General features: G+C 37.3%; 1 protein-coding gene across 1 annotated transcript in view; it reads right to left on the reverse strand.

Moving 5' to 3' along the window:
* The window catches only part of CEP78 (centrosomal protein 78), a 30,869-nt gene extending 7,031 nt beyond the window's left edge, over positions 1-23,838 (reverse strand). Inside the window, exons 1-11 of the mRNA XM_061201169.1 lie at positions 23,501-23,838; positions 20,209-20,381; positions 20,045-20,117; positions 18,880-18,983; positions 16,702-16,876; positions 14,562-14,675; positions 12,747-12,811; positions 12,345-12,456; positions 8,717-8,852; positions 7,485-7,530; positions 5,969-6,097 (exon numbers count right to left, since the gene is read on the reverse strand). Coding sequence (XP_061057152.1) covers positions 5,969-6,097; positions 7,485-7,530; positions 8,717-8,852; positions 12,345-12,456; positions 12,747-12,811; positions 14,562-14,675; positions 16,702-16,876; positions 18,880-18,983; positions 20,045-20,117; positions 20,209-20,381; positions 23,501-23,753 — 1,380 coding nt within the window. The 5' untranslated portion in view covers positions 23,754-23,838. The remainder of the gene's footprint in view (positions 1-5,968; positions 6,098-7,484; positions 7,531-8,716; positions 8,853-12,344; positions 12,457-12,746; positions 12,812-14,561; positions 14,676-16,701; positions 16,877-18,879; positions 18,984-20,044; positions 20,118-20,208; positions 20,382-23,500) is intronic.
* Positions 23,839-24,091: the final 253 nt, after the last annotated feature.

Raw genomic sequence — 24,091 nt, forward strand, 5'->3', positions numbered from 1 at the left:
CTTTTTTCCATTTAACATTGAAACCAATCATTGCTCATATAATCAGGGGATTCATAACCTTGATTTTTTTTTGTGGGCTACAAAATATTCCACTGAGTGGGTTTACTGGTTAACCATTTTACACATTTAAATTCTCTCCAACTTTTCAATATTATAAGACAAAATAACCGTTTTTATGCATGAAGGCTTTTTCCATATTGAGAATGACGATCTTGCAATAAATCCATAAAAATGAGTTTGAGATCAAAGCAAATGAACATTTTTAAGGCTCTGAGGTACCTATCTCCAAACTTCTTTCCAAAAGATTTCTAAGATTTTATATTGCCATCAGCGATGTATCACTTGGTATATAACCTCTACTATAACTGTTGGCTTACTTCCTCACTTAAAGGGCAAGTTATTTGAAGAAAGGGGTGTATTTTATTAAGTGTTTATCCCCAGCACCTGTGCCTAGCACAAAGTAGACGGTCAATAAATAATTGCTTAATAAGGAAAATCCCTGCCAATACAAGATGTATGTGTGTGAAAGATAGACTATATGTTTTTCTCTAACTGGATAGATGAAAACTTGTCATCTTCTTTAATGTGCAATTTTTTTGCTTATAGTTAGTAATTAAATTCTCTTTTAGATTATATTCAGATTATATTCAATAAAAATTCAGATTCTCTGAGGCAAATGGGCCTGGCCCTACCCATTAGCTATATAACCTTGGACAAGTTCTGTAACTCTAGGTCTCAACTTCCTCATCTATAAAATGGAGATAAGCTCCCATATCACAGAGCTCTTGTGAGGATTACATGAGTTAAAACACATATAAAATTAGAAGAGTGCTTGGTACATACAATATGTTCAATTAATGCTGAATGAATGAACATGTGAACGCAAACAGTAGTGAAGGGCTTAAAATGAAATAGTCTCATCCCACTCGCACATCCAGCACTCAAGAAGCGACCGATTCTTTAAGCAGGTTTTTAACTGTAAAATACGATATGCGTACTGAGAAGTGCACAGGAAAAAACTGTCAATGTGACAAATAAAAAGAGAATACTTACATAACCACTACTCAAATCTGAAAGTATTGATACTTGTCAGCATCTCACAAACCCCCCATATCCTTTTCTCATCACAAGCTCCTTCCCTCTTCCCGGTTAAACATCATCCTCATTTCTCGACAATCATTTCCTTTAACCTGCATGCATCCCTAACAAAAGAGTTAAGTTTTGTGAACACCTAACTTTATGTAGAGGATCATAGTATATGAAGTCTTTTCTATCTTATTTCTTTCACTCAACATTGGTTTAAAAAATTCATCCACATTGCTGCCTGTAGCTCTAGTTCATTCAATTTTATTGCTTGATAGTTTTCCCACTGTACGAATACACATAATTTATTTAATTTTTGACTCTTAATGGACATTTGGGGTTTTTTCAGTTTGTGCTAATGCAAATAATGCACACGAATCCTGCTGTACCGGTTATTCTGGTGCATTTATACAGGGCGGGGGTGAGGGCTGCTGGGTCACGGGGTATTTATATACCTTCAGTTGATGGAGAGTGCTAAATGCTTTCCAAAGTAGTTGTGTCGATTTATACTCCAGTATAAGCAGGGTAGAAGATTCCCATAGTACTCCAGGTCTACAATACCTGATACTACCAGACTTTATGTATTTGTCAATCTGATTGGCACGTAGTTTCACTGGTTTTGACTCACTTTTCTCTTATTACTTAATGAAGTTGTACGCTTTTCTGTGTTTACTGGCTGTTTGGATTTTCTTTTTTATGAGGTTTAAGTCAACTATTGCTATTTTTTAATTTTTTAATTATTATTTATTTTTGGCTGTGTTGGGTCTTCATTGCTGCCTGCAGGCTTTCTCTAGTTGCGGTGAGCGGGGGCTACTCTTTGTTGCGGTGCGTGGGCTTCTCATTGCGGTGGCTTCTCTTGTTGTGGAGCATAGGCTCTAGGCGCGCGGGCTTCAGTAGGTGTGGCTCGCAGGCTCCGTAGTTGTGGCGCACGGGCTTCCCTGCTCCGCGGCATGTGGGATCTTCCCGGACCAGGGCTCAAACCCATGTCCCCTGCATTGGCAGATGGATTCTTAACCACTGCGCCACCAGGAAAGTCCAACTATTGTTATTTTGAATTCTTCTCCATTTCCAAGTAATACTCTTACATGACTATTTTCTCACTAAATTTGAGGCATTATCTGTTAACTTTCTAATTTACTAAGTAAGGGTTTAGTTCCTTTACACTCTTTCCTATGTCCACACTGCTCAGTAAAGTTATGTCATCATTAGTTATTCCACTGCTCATGATCTCTTTGACTTGTAGTAATATACTTAAAAACCTACATTGTTGATCCACTATAAACTCTCTCAACGTCACGCTTTGTAAAATGAGGACATTCATACCATCTTCCCTTTTTTCTACCTCCTGTCTACCTTCCAAACCTAGCTTTTACGTTGTCAAAGTTGAAATTTATATTCTGTTCTATGTGCAGTTAAGTCTTCCGTTATTTGAGAGTCAGTACGGAGTAATGTTTAAGAGAACAGGCAGAGCGCCTAAACTCAAAGCCTCAATCCAGCCCTAAATTAGGTACAGCCTGGGCAAGTTCCTTCCCTGTCTTAGCTTCTTTTCTGAAAAGTGGGAATGATATTAGCACCAACCTCATAAGGCTATTCGGAGGATTAAATGAGTTAATATATGCAAAAACACTTAGAGCATAATATATACTAAGTACATACTAGCACACAATACATTTCAGTACATACCAAGTTAATACTAATACATACTAAGTATAGTTTAGGTTAGTTATTTGTTATTACATGCAAGTTGACAATAAAAGCTGCAAATCAAGATAGTATTTCCACTATTACAATTAAATTAATATTGCCCACTGCAGACGTACTGTGTCTCTGTGTATAGACTATACCTCCTTCTATACTGTTTCAGTGTCACTGCCCTTGTGTAGGGTGACCACATACCCCAAGCTGCCTTGGGCTGTTCCAGTTTATACCTGTTGTCCTGATGTTACAGCATTATAGCGCCTCCTTACACTATTAAAGTGTTCTGGTTTGGACAACAAATTAGATAGGTGGTCATTACCCCTGTGTGTCACTGAAAAGGGGGACATCTATAGTGTCAAGTCTAAGTGGATTCTTCTCTTGCTCACCAATGGTAGGTTAAAAATCAACCATAGTTTAGTCTGCTTCATGTTTATGTCAGTATAGCCTTTTCTCCTCTGGAGTTCAAGTTCCTTCTCCTCTTCCTCTCCCTCCTCCCTTCCAACAGTGCCTAATACGTAGTAAGTACAATATGTCTCAAGGTGTTTCTAAGCTCTCAATCACACAATCAACAGAAGCCTCTCAAATCTAGACTACCTGCTCTCTGCACTGAATCCCCTATTACCTTCCTTCTTGGTTTATTCCCTCATTTTGCTGGATTATTTCTATAAATAGCTTAAGGTGTAGCACAGGAGGTAAATTTTTCAAATTTCTTTATGTACAAAATATCTTATTCAGCCTCCACTTATGACTGATAGTTTGGCTAGATACAAAACCTTAGGGTGAAAATTATGTGCCTGAAAAACTTTGGAGGTATCTTTCTAATGCCTTCCAGGATCCATGGTGCTGATGACAACTATGATAAAGTCAGATTTTAACTTTTTTTTTTAGGTGACCAGTATTTTTCTCTCTGGAATGGATGTATCCTCTCAGTAGTTTATTCTATTTTATTTTTTCAGTATTTTAAAATTTCACAATGAAGGGTGTCTAGGTATGAGTCTATTTTTGTTCATCTTGCCGCTATTTTCAATCTGAGGCCTGATGTTTACTTTCAGCTGTGGGGAATTTTCTTGCCCTCTGACAGCTTCACTCCATTTTTTTTCTGGGTCTGGAGTTTGTAACATTAACATGTTGGATCTCCTAGATGCAGCCTCTCTATAACATATTTCCATCACATTTTCCATTGTGTCTTACTTTTTTATATACTGAGAAATTTTTTAAATTCCTACTGAATTTATTTCAGCAACCATATTTTCATTTCCAAGAGACCTCTTTTGCTTTCTGACCATTCTCTTTTTAATTAACACCCTAGTCTTATTTTATAGTTGCTAGCTCTTTTTAAACCTCTCTCAGGATACTAATTAGGGGTTTTTATTAAATTATTTTGTTCCCTAAATTGTCCCTGGTCCTACTAGGATATGTTTTCACCCTTTTTCCCCCTCTCTCATGTTGTAAGCTTTACTCAACTATCAGGCAAATGACAGTTATTTTCTATTTAAGAATGAGCACAGAAAGTTCCCTGAAGTCAACGACTGATTGGCTTTTTATGCAGGAAGAAGTGGGGAGTAACTGTAATAGGATCCCCCCCAAACACCCTTTTCTAGGGTGTAAAAACTCACACTAGCTGCCCTAGCTCTCCCCAGTTTCACTGTTTTCAAAATGAAATCATCTCATTTCAGGAGCGTGAGGGCGGGGCTGGGAGTCCACTCCTCCAAACACAACCCTTCAATGAGCTCCCCTATTTCAGTCACACTTTTAACTAACTCCGCCCTCTCTCCTACACGTGCATCTGAGCATGGAGCTGCCTCTGCAGGTGGGGTCAGATTTCTCCTCAGTTGAAGGTGGTCCGTGTGCATATTCTAGGTGATGGTTTTCCTCTGTTCTACTGCTTCAGTTTCACACTCCTCCACTTGTCTTCCGTCTTTCAAAACTATGTTGAAATCTCTTGATTGTTGTGGGCTTATATACTTAAACACTTTGATACCATCATTTTAGTGTATTGTCCAAACAGACAAGAGCTGAAAGGGTTCTCAGTGCATTCTGACTCTGCTATTCTGTGGTCACAGTGGTTAAACTTCTTGGTCTTCCCCAGTGTCTATAATTGCTTTTAGAAATACAATCTCCTGGTCTACTCGTGAAGGAAATGAATACAACACATCTAAAATGACAAGGAACGCGGGTTAGATGCTCTAGGGTCTTGTCGTACTCTGCAACTTACTAATAAACCACTTACGTGCTACAAATTGTAGGTGCTCATTTATAAAACGAAAGGGGATAACTCTAAATGAACTATAGATTACGCTTACTCTAACATTTCATAATTTTCTAAGTTCTTTTCTTAAAATTTCTCTATATTATCATTAATTTTAATTAAAAAAATAAAAATCTAACTTTCTCTTTTGAAAATCAAATAGTAATTTCCATAGTCCTACAATAATGGGATAATTAGTTCTGAAACCTGTCAAGTTTCATGTTTCATATGAAAAGAAAATCATATTAAATAATTTTTAAAAATTAAACATGGACTTTGTAGCACAAAGACAAGGTCCCCCCAAATGGTGTTCCCTTATTTACTAGAAATTTTCAGCTCTGCATTAAAGTTGAAATAAAATAAATGTATTATTTTTGAGGTTCAAAAATTTGATATGAAAATCAATTTTTCTTTTCTGTCCATACAAACAAAAGTATGGAATGACATTAGATATCAGGTTTATTAGGCAATATAATGTAGCTTCTTGATATTTTTTATTTTAGGAAAGGAGAATATCAACATTAAAACTTTTTTCAACTTTACTTTTATTTAAAATGAGGTCATATTTTCCTCTTATAAAAAGAGAGTTCAACTAGAACTGCCAATTTTCTCATCTGTAAAACAAGAGCACTGAATCAGCTAACTATATTCATTCAGAACTCAATTTCTTTATCTTATGATCACTAAGGTTCTCCCTAAATCTAATATCCTAAGGTTCTAAGGAAAGAAAAATATATTACTAATGACATGTTTTGATTTTTATTTCTTAGAGTTCAAATGTCCACCATTCACCTTGGTCTAAGCTTCAGGAACCATTCAAGGGGATACAATGCAGATGGGAGGGGAAAACAGAACCCTCACACAAGCTATGCAGTGTTGCAATCAGGCTTCTGTTTGAAAAATAATCTTCTCTATAGCTTTAAAGCGATAACTTTGTACCTGCAATGCTTCTTGTTTCAAACTGATTTTCTCTGGCTCTTCCTGAATGCTTTCTGAGGAATCATCGACCTCTTCGATTTCTGAGGAGGAAGGACTCTCTACTGTCACAGTCACAGGAAATTCTGATTGCTTAAAGAAAGAAGACAAGATTGTATAAAAGATAACACAAGCCAGATACCAAATATCCAAATATTAGAGGACATTTAACAAAAGTGATCTGAGGTATCATTATTTATAAATGTCTCTCACTGCTCCTTAGTCTAAAACAGGCAATGACTAAGTAAAATTACAGTAACTTATTTTTGCTATGTTACTGTACAGACCTCTGTTGTACATGGTTAGGATTAGTAATGGGAATTGCCCATATTATTTTATTAAGTTTCTTTTGCAGAAGCCAAGTGAAGAGCCAAGGTAAACATTTTTTCTCAGATCAACTTTATACTGCAAATGTAAATTTTATTCTTCACCATCAGAAAGAAACAGTCTGGAAGAAAATGTAGTTTTTTGGAGGAAAATTCATCAGTAAGGGGACTGATAAAGAATCAGAAGAATAATCAGAAAGTCAACATATCTAAGCTGTGAATAATAAACATTAGAATTTTAAAAAATAAATCACATACACATACACAACTAAAACTGACCCATCAAAAATTTCATCTTCTCATCACCCTTAAGCCAAAACTAGTGTAATAGTAATACAATTCTCCTGTCAAGCTTCACTGCCACTGCAATGTTGTTCAATATGACTTTTCCAAACATTTAAAAACTGACCTGGCCACAACCCCATAAAAGTCTACAGATCATAAAGAAGTGTGCTGGGATTATATAACTACGCAGAAGACAAGTCACTAGGACATCATTTTGACAACAAGCAGCACACCCTGCAGCATAGGAAAATCCCAACAGGAGAAAGAGGCGCACACCCCTCCCTCTGGGCATGCAAGGGCAGGACTGATACCCAAGGTGTCTTCTCTCAATCTCAGCAGTGTTGCCTTTCACAGAGCAACTATGCAGTCTCCCGAGACCACTGGGAAGGAGAATCTGATACTGACAGTATTAGCTTGCCATGAGGCCAGAAGAGAGGGAATGTGTGTGGCCTTGGTGAGAGAGCAGAGGTTTGGGATATGTTGCTTTATATTGGCTTTAAGATCAGGAATTTGTACATATAGCCCGCAAACAACATTTCTTGAAAACATATGAACATTCTTGAGTATGACAGCTCCATGTGAGAGGTCAGAAATGGCAGTCAAGTTCGTTTCACTGGGTAACAGCTGATTTGCGGACTGGAGAAAAGGCTTCCTTGTTTACAGACATAACCACAAGGCTGCCAGTTGTGTGCCAAATCCACACAACTACACAGTTGCATTAGGAGAGTGACCAGACAAGTTTTAAATAGATTTATTTCAGAGAGGGAAATGCTTCTTGTAAGGCTCTGTCAGTTTAAAAAGCAAAAAGAATGACCATCCACCTTTCCCAATTCAACCCCCTACACATTATAAATATGATAGCTACATACCTGCAACTGATTACATACATCACGAGCTTTGATGAATGGAAAACCCCTAAAAAGATATCAACAAAATAAAGTTATATCTTGATGTAAATACATCACCAGTTAAACCCAGTTAATACAACTATTTAGTATTATGTACAGTATCCATACAGAATTGTGTATAAAAATAAGCTCAAAAGAAGGACCTGGAGGGCTCTGCTATGGAGAAAACTGAACAGAATTTAGCCGACTGGCTTGGAGATAACTCTCTGAAGTGCTGAGAGGCACATTCAGTTCCTATGTTCAGGATGGTTGAGATTTCAGTCTCACTTCTTTAACTGGTGATATTAATCATTCTCTAATTTACCACTCCATGTGACAAGGATGGACCTGAGATGAAGTGTCTCAGGAAGAAGATAGGAAACCACAGAGTTGTTAAACTCAAGTGCAAAGACTGGGGATTCAACACTATAGTTTATGCAACAGCAATTCACACTACCATTTGCAAAAAAGTAGTCGGTTGTCCAATGGGGATTATAAACATCAATTTAACATGAGCAACTGAACAGATATTTTACACAGTAACTACTTCAAGTACTATTTAAAATCAATTCTCTTTGTTTTCTTAAGCAATTGTTAATCCCCAATTTCGTGAATACTACCAAGTAAGTCACCTGAAAATCATCTAGAGCAATCTATTTCACTTAGCAAGCCTAAAGCTATAGTTCAACAATTTTATTTACAGTTCTATGACAAAAATTACTATGAACAGCTATCCCCTGGATAAGTAATCAGCTAAAGCTAGTTTGACTCACTAAAGCTGATTTACTGAGTTAATAAGCCAGTTGATTTAGAATAGGTCTAATGCATATTTCTCATCCATTCTGCATTAAACTATTTCCCATGCCTAAGATGTCTTTTTTCCCATTCGTACATATCCAAATTCCTACTTCTGTGCTGTAGGGCTTGGCTCAACTACACCTGCCTTTAGTGAAACTTTTCTCACCTGCACAATTGGAGAAAATTTTAGTCTCCTCATGACTCCCACGGGTTACCTCTATTGTGACACTTGAGAAACAACTTGAAATTCCCAATTATTTTTTTGTTTTTCTTCCTTAGAGGGCTCATTAGGCAGAAGCCATGTGTGAGTTATCTTTTTTGCTCTATAGAAAGCACCAGAGACCACCCACATAATAGAAGTTCCAAAATAAAGAATTCTGAACGACTGAAAAAGACAGGGAATGCAAACACGTTACCTGCTCCTTTTTGCACGTTCTGCAGTACGCCACGGCAGGAAACCAGACACACCAGGTGGTAGAGGTTCAGGAGCATAACATTCTTTACCAGCAGAGTGTTTCCTTCCATTACTTACAGGTTTCTTTGTGGCCAATCCTATGTTTGACAAAGCATGATAAGAAGGAATCAAGATGCACCAAAGGTCTACAGAGCAACTGTCACACGTGTACACTTTGAAAGGAATCAAACAGGCACTTGACAATGATGCCAAGGCCATTAAAAAGAGGATCGTTTTGTAAAAAGGTTTTACATAAGCCAGCATTTTTAAAAAATATAAGTTCTCTACAGTAACAAGTTATTTTAACTAAAACAAAAGTACTGAGATGTGCAGAAATGCAAAAATAAATTTTTTAAAAATCCCAAAGAATGATACATTTTATGTATCATGCAGAAACACTCAAGTTTATTGACTCTTAGAACACCTTTGGCATTTCTGAATCTCCAGGATAAACACAGATACACACCCATGACTTCTGCCAAACAGAAGCTTTAGAATTAGACCAAAATTTCAATTTAAGATTAATTTTTCTATGTAAAAACAATAAAAGTTATAAGACTACAAGTTGCTGGGTGGTAGGTGAGTCAATGTTACCCTCCTGTAAGTCTGTCAACATTCACTGCTCATTTGATTTCATATAGAAAACACACAGAAAAACAAATGAAACCCACTGGATAAAAGAGTGAAATGTGGAGACTTATCCTATATTTCAGTAGTAAAGAGTCAAGTATCTTTATATGAAATATTTGGTAGCAAAAACTAGACCTACATGTTAATATTTTATTTAGAACAAGCCATATATTAAAATTCACATTTAAATATTTAATTTGAATTTACTGAAAACAAACATCGTAGGTTAAAATGGTTTTATTTATCCTTCAAATCTACTATATTTTATGTTATTTTATTTATTTATTTAAATAGATCTTCATTGGAGTATAACTGCTTCACAATTCTGCGTTAGTTTCTGTTGCACAACAAAGCAAATCAACCATATGCATACACATGTCCCCATATCCCCTCCCTCTTGAGCCTCCCTCCCACCCTCCCTATCCCACCCCTCTAGGTCATCACAAAGCACCAAGCTGATCTCCCTGTGCTATGCTGCTGCTTTCTACTATATTTTAGCAGCATTAGGATGGAGTGTAAAATAGAGTGCATGTGGTAATACAGGACAAATATTTCATAGAGTGTAGCTTATTGATAATCACCACATGATCCTGTGTGACTTATATGCCTCTAAAAAATATATAGGAGCTCAGTTCATTTTGTGCTATTCTATTTTGTTTAACTTAATTACCCTAAAAAAAAAATGTTTATATGCATGTGGTTTGTATGTGTATACCCTTCCTTTACTTTCAGAAACTAATGCAAATATACTTGTAATAAAATTTTTTTTAATTACACTTTTCTTGTTAGGAGATTAAAAAAATTTCTAATAAAAGTTCCCATCTTTTTTTAGGTATACATAATTACAATATAAATGTGACACAATTCACACCATTATTTCACCCCTATACTCACCTGGATCTAACTATATACCCAGTCATTGATTTGGCTTACCTCTATGTCTCCAAATAACTGAGGCAAATACAAAAAAAAAGCCCAAGAAATAAAATTACTCTTAAAATAGCTCAATGAGCTTGTATACTTCAGTTACATTTCCACTTTGTTTAATCACACTAAATAAAAAAAAAATTTTAATTGTTTTATTCTCATTCCATGATGCCCTATTATATACCACCAGGTACTAATATTATAGAATTCCTAATATGTTTTATATATACATGTTTTATTTATATATATTTCTATTTCTAATATTATAGCAAAAGTCAACTTAGCTGTTTTAAGAATGCTTTACATATGATATAAATTTTTAATAATAATATGTAATTAGTGTGATATCACAAATCTTCTTTGTATGTACTATTTGATTATTAAAATATCACTGTCTTGAAATAACAACTGGCAGACAAATCATAAGCTTTTTTTTTGATTTAATAAACACTCTTGACAACTTCTATTTAATACACTACTGTCCAAGCAAGTTGATTAATGGAGAATCAAAAACATACATCTTTAAGTAGAAAAAAAAAAAAAAGCTGTATTTATGAAGATGTTTACAATAGTTTATTTTAGGTTATTTCCAATTTTTCACCAATTTAAAAAATTGACCAATGAAAACTTGTGAATACAATGTTAAAAAGTATAACTATGAATCATAAAATTTAAATTTAATATGAAAAGATAAGAATGGCAAATTATATTTAAGCTATGTGGAATTATGTTTATAGACAACAGGAAGAGAAAATAAAAATGTAAATATTGCTTGACAAGATAATGAGATTAGAGGTGGTCTTTTAAATTTTTCATTCTTATGCTAATACAATACCTTTATAAAACCTAAAAATCTTCAAACAACACGTTTTTTTAAAATTGTGGTAAAATACACAAAACAGAAAATTTATCATTTTAACCATTGTAAAGTGGACAGTTCAGTGATATTAAGTCAACAAATTTTTAAAACTTTCAGATGGCACCTAAATAAAAGATGTGTTGTTGTCCATTGGTGACTTTAATGTATCTGATATATAACTAAAGTCACCACAAAACTTTTCCTGGGAAATTGGCAGATCATAAACATAAAAAATTTATTTTGCTTTATATTAAACCTTATTGTTTTACTGTTTCAAAATTCAAATTTACTCACAAGAAAGAGTCAGTTTCATATTAGATTTGGTTTAACAAATGTTGCTCCTGCTATTCATTCTTATCAACAAAAAAAAAGACTATTTGTGACTAAAGATAATATGTTCCAGAAAATAAAAAGTTAAGGTCTCTTAGAAACAATACAAACGTTATCAGTAGAAGTGAATTATACCACATTTATATATCCAGGAGAATGTGAAACTTATACCACTGATTGTTAAAGGGTTTTAAAAGCTTTTTATTACATTTGGTAACAAAATTATAGGCTTAGTTGTAAAATCCTGGGTTAACTATCATTTGGAAAATTAAATACACATTACAGTAAACATTTAGAAAATGTTTTTCTAAAATGTTCCATCTAGGTCAATAAACTTGTCTGTAGAAGTCTTTTATAAGGATAATACGTATCTCAAGTTTTTGTTATCATTGAGAGAAACAAGATATTACCTGAATCAAAAACTTAGGTAAGAATTTCTAAGAAAGAAGAAGGGAACAATGGGAAGGTTGGAACTGGGAAGAAATTTTGTTTCTTATAGCACAAAAGGTAAGTCTTCATTAAAAAAAAAAATCATCCCTCAAAAGCACCACTACTAAAATTATCATCAAAGTGCACCCCAAATTTCAGTTGCAAAGTATTAGAAGTAATCATCAACCAGGAAATATTTTCAAAATAATGAACTTTTTATGAAATCCAAACAATAATGTTGGTTAATATTAACATCTCTTTAAATTCATTTATTATATCTATATTCTATAAATTCTCATAAGTATCAAAATAATTATAGTCCTCCTAATATGCATGTGATGCTGTTTTAATTTTAGCACACTGGAAAACATAAGGGGTATAAGTTCTAGTAGCATTAAAAACAAGAAAAAGTTACCAATTCTAATAGTAGCTTTTCCTTTTCGACCACTTCCCAAAATTATAGTTCTCTTTTTCTGCCTAGCAGCTTTGGATGGTTCCTTCACAGATGGAGAAGTTATCCACTGGTACTGAGAAAGAAATAATAAATATGCCATTTAAGTTCCAGGTAATTTATGAGGGTTTGATCTTAACTGGAAATTAAGATATTTTAAGTTAATAAAAGGTTTTCAATCTGCATTTCTCAGAACCCAAATTAAAGAATCACACAACATTTTCAAAGACAGAAAAGCCATTTGATTTGACTAAAAACTTAGTTTTAAGATGGCAGAAAGTACCTTGATAATTTTCTTTTAAGGAAGAAAGAAAAACCAACCATTAAAGAGAAATTCTTCCGAGAGAACTAAAACACATTATATACCTCTGACTTGGCACTCCTTCCATTCTGGAGAACTTTTTTGATAACCGCTTTCATCACAGAATGATCTAAAGTAAAATAAATTGAAATTAGAATAATTATTTCCCAATGAGTGACTATTTCCATTTAAAACCAAAAGCCAACTAATTATTGCTTTTCCCATAAAATTAAATATGAAATCTACATTACGTAATTATACACTTATTTCCCCCTTTGTGTATTCTAATTTCTTGCTCAAAAACCTAAGATGCCATCTTGCAGACTGCCCCCAATGGCTACTATTTTGGCAGCAGCAAAGGTCAACTTTAAACATTTTGCATCTAAAGTGGCTTTGGATACCTTTAGATAGAAAGTACAGTCTGAGCACTGTACAGACACTTAGATACCTAAAGGGCATCTAAGACATCAAACCAAAGTCCTGATATTCCCTCAAAAGCTGCTCCTCCCATCAGCCCCCTTTTTCTAAGTGATACCACCCAGTTGCACACATAATCATCAACGACTTGTCTCCTTGTTACTATTTCCTTCATACCCCACATCTAATCTATCTGCAAGTCTTCTTAGCTACACCCTCAAAACACAACCTGAATTCAACCACTTTTCACTTGCTCCAAACTTCCAACCTAAGCTAAGCCATAAACATCTCTTATTTGGACCACTGTGATAGTCTCCTAACTGGTCTCCCTGTTTCTCTTCTTTATCCCCCCAAGTCTATTCTCTATACCAGGTCACCTTATTGAGATACTATTTGGATCATGCCTTTTTCCAGTTCAAAACCCTCTACTCATTTAGAATAATCCACATCTTTACTCTGGCCTTCAAGACTTTACAAGATCAGACCCCTGGCTAGCTCCTTGACCTCATGTCATACCGCACTCTTCTTCACTCAGTACTCTGGCCATGCTGGCCTCCTTGCTTTTCCTTAAATACTCCACCCACCTACATGCCTGCATACGCATTGCCTCCTTGTCCTGGAATGTGCTTACCCAAGATCTTCCATGGCTTGCTCCTCTCTTCATTCAGGTCTCCGTTCAAATGCCACTTCTCCAGTGAAGCTGTCCCCTAACAAACCTATCCAATGGAGTCCTACCTGCCCCCCCTCACTCTCCTTATATTAAGATATTTTTGCACTTCCTTCTATCTAAAATTATATTACTTATCTGTTTACTCATTTCTATCTGAACCACTTCACTAGAATGTAAGCTCCATGAGGGCAAGGCTTTTGTCTGTCTGGTTCACTGCTTTATCCCTAGTGCCCAAACCCGTACCTGGCACACAGAAGGTATTAAAAAAATTATTTGTTAAACTGACAAGTGAATAAAGTACTCTTTGCAAGAATTCAGAGGTTGCACAAGAAGGAAATAATGCTCTTGGTGGAAGCAGGCTTAGTATCTAGGTTCACCTCTGTTCAGAGTAGAGATAAGAACAATTTACAAGTATAACTCACTTTAATTAGTAAATTATCTGCTAAAAACATAAGGGAAGTGCAACATTAGAAAAGTACAGTTGACGCTTGAAAAACATGGGTTTGAACCTCGCGGGTCCATTGACACACGGATATTTTTCAATAAATATGTACTCTCGTCCTACACGAGCCAAGGTTGGTTGAATCCACAGATGTGGAACCACTGACTATAAACTTATACCGAGATTTTCAACTGCGTGGGGGTCGGCACCCTTAACCCCACGTTGTTCAAGGGTCAACTGTATACGATGAGGAAAGTTCAACACATTAAGTTTTAAAAATTGTCAATATGTGAACAAATTCTTTTTGTTTTGCTATGTGTTAATCAATTAAAAAAAAAAATGACCACATACCAACAAGTGGATTTTTTCTTATATCCAGAATGACCAGAGTTCTGTTGGTTTCAAGGGCTTTTAGTAAAGCCTTTGCTCCTTCACTGGTGAGGCCACACTGCTGCAGGTCAAGTGCTTTGGATGAAAGACAAAAGGTCACTTGCTAACTCTATACAGATTTAACATATAGACAACTCTCATTTTCTCACGTGTGGAAGAGTCCTGCACAAGACCAGTCATGGCAGGTTTGTAATTTTGGGTATGGAAAAAAACAGAAACGTATACACACACACATAATGCATAATCCAATTTAAAAACCTCTTCTTGGATGTGCAATGATAACCCTGCCTTTAGTACCAAAAAATCATGGAACATTTTTTACAATTAAAGAATTGAAGAATAACTGTATATAACCTATGAGCAAAAAACATCACAAAATGAATCTCAGTTCATAATTAGCAAGGGCGGCAGTGGCAGTGTAAACCTCACAAGCAAAAACTGGTGGAGCTCAGAAATGCACTGCATTCTTTTGATCATGATCTTGAGCTCCAAATCACAGTTGAAACTAGTTAAAAGGGGAAAACAAAATAGAAGAAATGGAACAACTTTTTTGTTGTTCTGTTAGTTTTAGAACAAAAAGACAAGTCTAAGAGGATACAAATAATAACAAATTCAAAGAATGTGTGAATAGAGAATACATACTAAAAACCTATCATGAAAGTATCATGGTCAAGAACTCTCTCAGTAAAAAGTCAGACAAAAACCAGAATAAATGATCATGAATTCTAGTAGTTCTGGGGCTGAACAACCTACTCATTTAAACAAAAGGGATCATCACAAAAGCACAGGTATTAAAAAATATTACATGAAAGGAAACTATCATGAGTCTTTTTTTAAAGTGCTGTGTGTACCATCACATTAAAATAACTGAAGTCTTTCAACACCCCATGACACACAGAAATAGCAAGTCAGACATATGGATCTGACAGGATGTGATACAACCCTTACAAAAACTCTCACTACAGAAGAATGGACACAGGGTATAATTAAGCAACTAGCCAAATTAATACAAACAGCCAGTAAACCTCACTAGTAAATCAAATGAATACAAAATAAACAAAATGTGGTTATTCTCCTATCAGATTAAGCCAAGATTCTGTAATAAATCTGTAATAAAAGCCTTTAAAATGTATATACCCTTTTGACCCAACAACTCCCTTTCTAAGAATTTAACCAAAAGAAATAGTCAGAGATATAGGTAAGGATATATATCAGAGTACTATTTGTAACTGAAAACCTGGACATAGCTTATATACAAGAATGGATAAGCTATGTGTACTGTGGCATATTCATATATGAAACACTGAACAGTCACAAAAAATGATGCAGTAGATGCAAATTTACTGACTTGCTAAAATGCTCATACTAAATTAACTGAAAAAAGTTATAAAATTTGGAGTAATCCTACTTGCATAAAAAATGGAGAGGTACTCATTTTTGTAGTTTTACAGTTTTTTAAAAGTGCTACAAGCCAGTGTTTGTGAGAGGCAGGCTTCACATCCACTGTTGGGGTGGACTACAAATTGGCATAGCATTTCTGGATGGTAATTTGGCAATGTGTATCAACAGTCTTAAAAATATGTCACACTTAGTCATTCCACTTCTAGTAACTTATTTTACAGAAGTAATCCCGATGGACACAGAGATGTATATACAACGTATTCACATTGTTTCTGACAGGGAAAAGCAAACTAACTCTAATCGCAAAGAATTGATTAAACTATGGGACATCAATACTATGGGATACTACATGATACATCATTAAGTGAAAAAAGCAGGAATATGAAATAGCAAGTATACTACAATTCTATTTTTGTAATCCCTAAGTGTACAAATATATTTATAGAAAAAAGAAAGACTGAAAGTACATACACCAAAATGAACAGTGATTACGTTTGGGTATTCAGATTATAGGTAATTGTTCTCTTGTTACTCTGTATTTTCTATAAAGAATACATGCAACTCTTAGAGAAAGTTTAAAAGCAAAATAAAAGCTATCAGAAAAATGAGGCTTTAAAAAAAAATCCTATCACAACGTATCATGCCAAAAGCTAAGCATATATAATATTAAAAATTCAATATTTTCAATTTTAGAATTTACCTCTAAGCCACAAATCCTCACTAAGAGATTCTGCAAAAGCACTTGCACCCAGGTCACCAATGAGCGTGTTGCAGTTCAGAGTGATGCGCCTCAAACCAGCCATACAGTCAAGATCAGGTCTCCTGTAACGAAGACTCTCAGCCCAGGTTTCTTCATGCCTTCTGATAGTCTGATACTTCAAAGATTTAATGGGATAAAATTACGATGCTTGAATAAGGAAACAGTGTGTGCCTACTGCGTATGGCTTATTATGTCAGAGATTTACACACACACACATCAAGCATATATGCCAGGAGAATCAACCTGAGAAATTAAAGTCAGTTCTGGTTTACGAGTCCAGTGATCCAGATTCTAGTCGGTCAGTGATTAGATTCCAGCCACTGGATGACCTGTTCTTGAACAGTTATGTAAAGTTGGACAACTCAATTACAGTCCATGAATTATTTTCCTTATCTTCTAAGTCAGGGAATTGGTTCTAAATTCTATCATTGCTGAGGTTCTAAATTTCATCATTCCATACTCTTATGGTCTCCAAACACCTGACTGGGCAACCCATAAGAAAACTTTTTAATATGCATCTTATTTAGTAACAAATTATATACAGGAAGTTCTATACATATAATTTATGTACATTATAAACTACACAGATATTTTTTAAATGATACAAAGGTAAACAGGTTCTAATATTTTCTTTTCCTAACTCCTAAGGCATTATTTTATTTATTTTTTAAAAATTATTTATTTATTTATTTATTTATTTGGCTGTGCCGGGTCTTTAGTTGCGGCATGCCAGATCTTTCAGTTGTGGCATGTGGGCTCTTAGTTACAGCATGCATGTGGGATCTAGTTCCTTGAGCAGGGATCGAACCCGGGCCCCCTGCATTGGGAGCACAGAGTCTTAACTGCTGAACTGCCAGGGAAGTTCCAGGCATTATTTTAAAAACTATATTTACAAAATGGATCTCACATGCTACCCAGGGTATGCACACAAACTTTAGAGGCCTGGACTATGCAGAGCCAGTTGGATGTGCCTTGGGAAAATAATGGTTTGACATTTAACCACAAGTATTGTCTTAAAGACATTCAATTCTTTATATTCATAAAATAAAGTTTGGTAATAGAGAACACTGACTTTAAATGAAAAAAGTCTTATTACATTCTTGAAAAAATAAGACTCAAAGTGCCTCTGACACTCTAAAAGGAAAATCATTAGTGTCATTTTTCTATTAACAATAACTTATAAAAGCTACAAGCAGAAATAACAGCAATCACTTACACAGTGCTTATTATGTGCCAGGCACTATTTATACAAATTAGTTCATTTAAACCTCATAATGAGGCATAGAGGTTAAGTGATTTGTCCATGGTCACTAGCTATGAAATGGGAGAAAGGGAATTTGAACCTAGGCCATTTGGCTTCGGCACCCAAGTTCTTGACTGTTTTCTACCCCAGGGGTCAATGAACTTGCCCTGTATAGGCTCAAAGAATTTTTCAATTTTTAAAATCTAAATTTAAAAATTTCCAGCTTTGTGGGCTATACAGTTTCTGTTGCAACTACTCTACCCCACTGGTGTAGGGTGAAAGTAGCCACAGCTACCATGTAAACAATGGGTGCGACTATGTTCCAAAAAAACTTTCTTTACCAGGCGACGGGCTGGATCTGGCCCACCAGCCATAGTTTACCTATCCCTGATCTGCACCATAAAACTATTAAAAAGGCTTCATGTCAAATTATTAAATAACTTTAAGCCTAAATACAGTAATTATAACCACTGTAAAGTTGTTAAGGCATTATTTTAAAAACTGTATTTACAAATTGCTGATGTAGTGATTTTTATTAGTTTATAAACTACATCAGCTAATAAACACTGGATTCATTTAAGTCTTTAAGACTATAATGGCATAGTTTCTTCACAGTATCACAATAAATGTTTTCAGTAACTAAAAATACATGAAAGTATTATTATGTATTATATATTAAATCTCTGATTTCTAAAATTAAGTGTACTATCTTTACTAAATGGTAGAATCCCGAACTGAAAACTGGTCATATTCTTTCAACAAAACTAAAGCTGCACTCACATGTATCAAAAGACAAAAATTAACTGCCATCTGTATCAATATATTAATGTGCTTCAATCACGTATGTTTTCATGAAAGTTTAAACATAAAATCACCTTTAAGATCTTGGCCATGTGATCTGCTCCCTGCCATGTCAGATTACACCCCGTGAAGTTTACTGTCTTAAGAGTGATAGAGTTCTTTATACCTTGACAAATAACTAAAAGGAAAAAAAAAACCACACACACAATAAGAAGAAGAGCCTATACATTTGTCAATCTTGACTTATCTGCTTTTCTTGAGTCAATTGGAGGTTTATAGCCACATTCTTGAAATCATTAACTACAATCTTCCCAAACAGGTAATTGACAAACTGATGTATTCTAAAACTTGTCAGTAACAAAGTGTTATTCCAGTTTACAGCAACAGTTTAATTCTAGTTAGATACTAAAACTGAATACACTGAATACTGCAAACTTTATTCCCAGTCACTAAAGTACTACATACCTTTTGAGACGTAGGAAAAAAAAGAAAAACCTAAAAAGCATAAGACTCTTCCTATTTTCATTTCCAGTGATACATCCCAATCTTGATTATCAATCAATGATTTAAATGTCAACTATAAACCCAGTATTTTATTAGGTGCTATGCAATATACTAGAGCAATAGAAGATAGAGGACCTCAAACCCTCTGTTCCCTCAAATTGAAAGGCAGGCTTCCTGACCCCTCCAGACCACTACTGGACACAGGGAACACACACTAATGTTTCAGGACCCCAACCAACAGTCACCTGCTTTGTGATTACTTCCATGATACACCCCCGCCAACACCACTGAGTTTACTGCTCCTACGGGACGTTACATATATTTCCTATTTTAACACATACCACAGTGCATTACAATTATGATTGCAGACAGATGTTTTAACAATTTAAAGATAACAATGACTTTTTTGCTCTTTACATCTTGCTATTTCCCTTCCCATAATATTTCTTGAAGAGAAACCATAAAAATATAAACAAACACAAAAAACAGAAAATATACAAAATGTGTGGTTTGTGGCTTAACACAAACTTAAGCAAAATTAGTTCTGAGAGTATCCAGCATGACAAACTTCCATGGTACAAATGAGAATGGACCAAGGTTTGAGCAGGTACAGGAGACAATCCAGGCATGAACAACACCAAGAAAAGGTAGACAGAAAAAGGTAGACAGACATGGTGTGTAGGAAATCACGAGACCAGTCTGATGGGAAGAGACTTAAACAAGACTGAAACTCACTTTCTAAACCTCCATCTCCAAGTGGACAATTCGCAAGACACAGGTGCACCAAAGTGGCCGATTTATTCAATCCCTTTAATGGGGAGAAAAAGTTTAAAATTTTATTGGTTTAGTATGCCCCAAAAGCAACTATCAAATGTTGGCAGGACACAATGAAGGCTTACCTTTGTTAACATAGTTAAGTCTCTCTCTCTCAGAACTAGCCCATTTAGCTCCAGGTTCCTTAGCGCACCCGACGCACTTACACAGCATTTAAGAGCTTTACACAACTGGAAGGTCACATCTTTATTTCTTATCGCAGGAACACGACTTCTGTAAACTTTATTTCTGTCAGAACCTAAAGCAAAATTATTGTAAAATGAGTGATTTAAACCATACATTTTATCATCATTAAAAAGCATCCAAAAAGAAAAAAAAAGCATCTGCTCTGTGCTAAGGATTAGAAACGACTCCTGCCCTTAAAGCCTTCATTAAGGAGGGACATGTGTAAACTCAAAATTTCAATCACATGAGATAAAGAAACATAACCTTTATGCACAGAGATTCCTTTGGAGGCAAAAAGTTATATCTAAGTGATGGCTTCATGATAACCCTGAAGTAGAATCTAGAAAGATGAGGCTATGCAGAGTTGCAGTAGGAGGTGCATTAACTGCACAGGGAGAACCTGTGCAAAGACACTCAAGCCTGACACCTGCTGGGCACTGTAAATACTGCAGGTGGGGATGACTAAAGGCCAGGGGGCCAAGTGTGAGAAGAGACAGAAATTAAAATAGAGATGTTGGCCGTAGCAAGCCTGGGAGAGAGCATGGCTTGCATCCCACAGGTGATGAGGCCTGGGGCTACCACTGGCTGAGTAAGGGTGCCTCCGCTGATTAGAAAAAGGCGCCCCGCTGCTGAAGGACCGATTAGATAAAGGGAGTGATCACAGAAAGCTCCTCTTCCTCAGGGCCAAATAACCCCATGAGGCTTGGCCGAGCACAGTTCAGACTACACACCTCTGTGCAGAGCACACGCTGGGCGGCTAGTATGCACTAACTCTGTGTGGGCAAGCCATTAGCAGCGTTATTTTAAGCGTATCTTTTTATTTTAGAAGATCACTCAACCCGAGTAGGCAGATGAACTTAGAGGAACTGGGCCCAGGGGCCGCGAAACCACCTAGAAGCTTCTGCCATAGTCCTGGCAAAATGTAATATGGATGAAGAAGCAAATTTAGGAGGCCAAAATCTACAAGCTAGACCCCCTGGATGCAAGACATAAAGAAAGTTCAATGAAGGAACTCTGAATAGAATGGGCTCTGCAATAAATCTTCCTTACATTCAATGTAAAATATTAGGCAAAATTAAGTACAGTGGCCTTTAAGGTCCCTTCCAGCTATAATTTCTTTTGATTTCTAACTTATTACTCTGGTTAAGTAAAGTCCCTTCAGAGGTACAGAACAGTTCCTACACCTGAATGGGATGCAAAGAATAATCTGACTTCTCTTCACCAGGGGATGAGTTGAACTGTCCTTGCAGAAGAGATAACAGATGGTGTGAACCCCAGACCCTAGAAAAGGGCCAGGCAAATGACAAGTATTCATGTTTTTGAAAACAAATGAACAATCATTTCCTCTCCTAGATCTTCACACCCTTCCTCTACTGGCTACTTTCTCTCAGCTTATAAACATCCTCAAATATACCCACTTAAAAAACTCTCAGACCTATATGATTCTTTGAATCTTCTTGTGGGTAACCTAAGTCTCTTCCATGCCTTCAAACACCTGTCCTCCCAAAAAGCCCAGATCTGTACCTTGGGCCCAGACCCATCTACCAGGCCCCTCTAAAGCACTGAAGATGACGTAAGATCCTCTCCCCACCCCCAATCCCTTCCTACTGTGCTCTGTATCTCACAAAAAGATGCAGCTGTAAACTGTCACCCACGCTTGCTGCCCTCACTTTTCTAACTGGTCACCAGGCCCCACCCATTCTCTCTCGGATCTCCAAAATTCAGTCCAACCTTTTATAACTTAAGTGGGACCCTTAGATTACAATTCACCCTGCACCCAATCAACTGCCTTCCACACGGAGGTCCGAGTGAGCCTCTAAACCGGAATTCCATCTCACTGTTCTTCAGTGTTTCCCACAGCCTTCAGGACAAACATCCAAACTTCTGACAGGACAAACAAGGCCCCTTTCTCTTGGGCCCCACTAGGTTTCCAGTATCAAATCTCATTTCTTTCCAAACCCTGAGTTCCAGTCCTGTACCTTAGTTTTGCCATATTTTCTTATATTTCTCAAACTTTGACACACACTGCTCCCTCCTGCTACCCCAGGAGCGTCTACATATCCTCAGAAAGGATGGCACCTCCTCCAAGAAGCCTACCCTGAACTTTCCCTTCCAAGATTCTGTGTTCTGCAAAGGGGAAAGGGGGGCGGGGAGGGATAAATTAGGAGTTTGGGATTAACATATACACACGACTATATATAAAATAGATAATCAACAAGGACCTACTGCATAGCGCAGGGAACTCTACTCCATATCCTGTAACAAACTGTACGGGAAAAGAATTTGAAAAAGAATGGATATGTGTATAACTGGATCACTTTGCTGTACACCTGGAACTAACACAATATTGTAAATCAACTATACTCCAATAAAAAAAAATTAAATTAAAAAAAAAAAGATTCTGTGCTCTGTAGCACCTGAACTCACTTCTTCCAGAGCACTGACTACTGTGCTTGTGTTTACCTGCCGCCCAGTAGAAGGGGAGATTACCTAGGGCAGAAGCATCGTCTCCAGCAGCCCTTGGTTCTGACAACTCATTCAAGTGCCAGGATACTTTACGCACATAACCTGCTTAATTAATTCTAAGAATCCACAGAAAGAGTGGTTTTTAATGTCATTTTACAAGTGTGGGGATTGTAGTTCAAAAGTAACCTGCCCAGGCCACCGAGAGCATAAGCCCTAGAATTCAAACCCTAAGCTGCCTTCACACCTGTGCTCTTCCCACTATATGATACGACTATTTAAAAAAGAATTTTTTTTTTTCCTGAGCCCTGTTTTAACGGAAAGGAAATGAAGCTGGGATATATCAATTTCCTAATCGCTTTGGTCTGTACCGACAAAGTCATTCAACAGACCAGGTAACATCTGTGGAACAATTAACGAGGCTCTAAACTGTGCTAAGTGTTCTACATTGTAGAGTCTACAAGCATTAACGGAGTGCCTCCTTGTAACGGCCACAGAGAGTGGGTCCTGTGAAGCCCATGCTACAGATGAGAACACTGAGACCTAGAAGCCTTAAGGCACTCGGCCAGGGTCACCGAGCTGGCAGGAGTCCTAGGCCGCACGCCCCGTCTAGTGCACGCACACCCGGGCACTGGGCACCGGTTCTCGTGCCCACCCTCCACCTTGCACCATCTAAAACCACGCTTCGCAGCGCCCACACGAGAGCCCCTGGAAGCGGGAACTACAAACCTGTCTCGCCAAGCCATGGCTGGAAGAAGCTCTTGATACAGATCAGGGGCAGATCTTTATTAATCTTGAGGGTGCTCAGGAGCGGCGCCCAGTCCACCCCGCGGAGGCGGTCGGCGTTGAAGTCCAGCACGCCCTCCCGCAGGGAAGCGCGCACGGCGGGCAGAGGCACCGAGTCCTGCAGCGCGCACAGGTACTCATAGTGCGAGACGAAGTCGGCCGCGCTGTCGCGGCGCAGCTTCACCGAGTGGATCATGGCCCCACCGCGGCCTCGGGGGACGCTGGCTGAGGATACGATGCCCACACCCGCCTGGGGACCCCGGCTCGCCTCCCGGCCCCTTCGGCGCCCACCGCCCGGCGGCTGCGGCCACACAGCGTGCGCAGGACCTGCGTACCAGCCAGAAGAGGGAGGGCCACGGGCCCCAGCTAGGCCAGTCTCTCAATGCCGCGCTCCCGCGCCGCCTCCCGCGCCGCAACGCCGGCCGTTGGCGCCAGCCTCATCGCCCTCCGCGCCGCGGGGCTGCGGTTCAAGCCGGTTGGCGGCCCCGTGGGGGCGGGGCTCGTGACGTCAGCGCGCTCGTCCTGCGTCAGCAC

This window comes from Eubalaena glacialis, chromosome 9 (assembly GCF_028564815.1).
Source record: "Eubalaena glacialis isolate mEubGla1 chromosome 9, mEubGla1.1.hap2.+ XY, whole genome shotgun sequence".
Taxonomy (NCBI): domain Eukaryota; kingdom Metazoa; phylum Chordata; class Mammalia; order Artiodactyla; family Balaenidae; genus Eubalaena; species Eubalaena glacialis.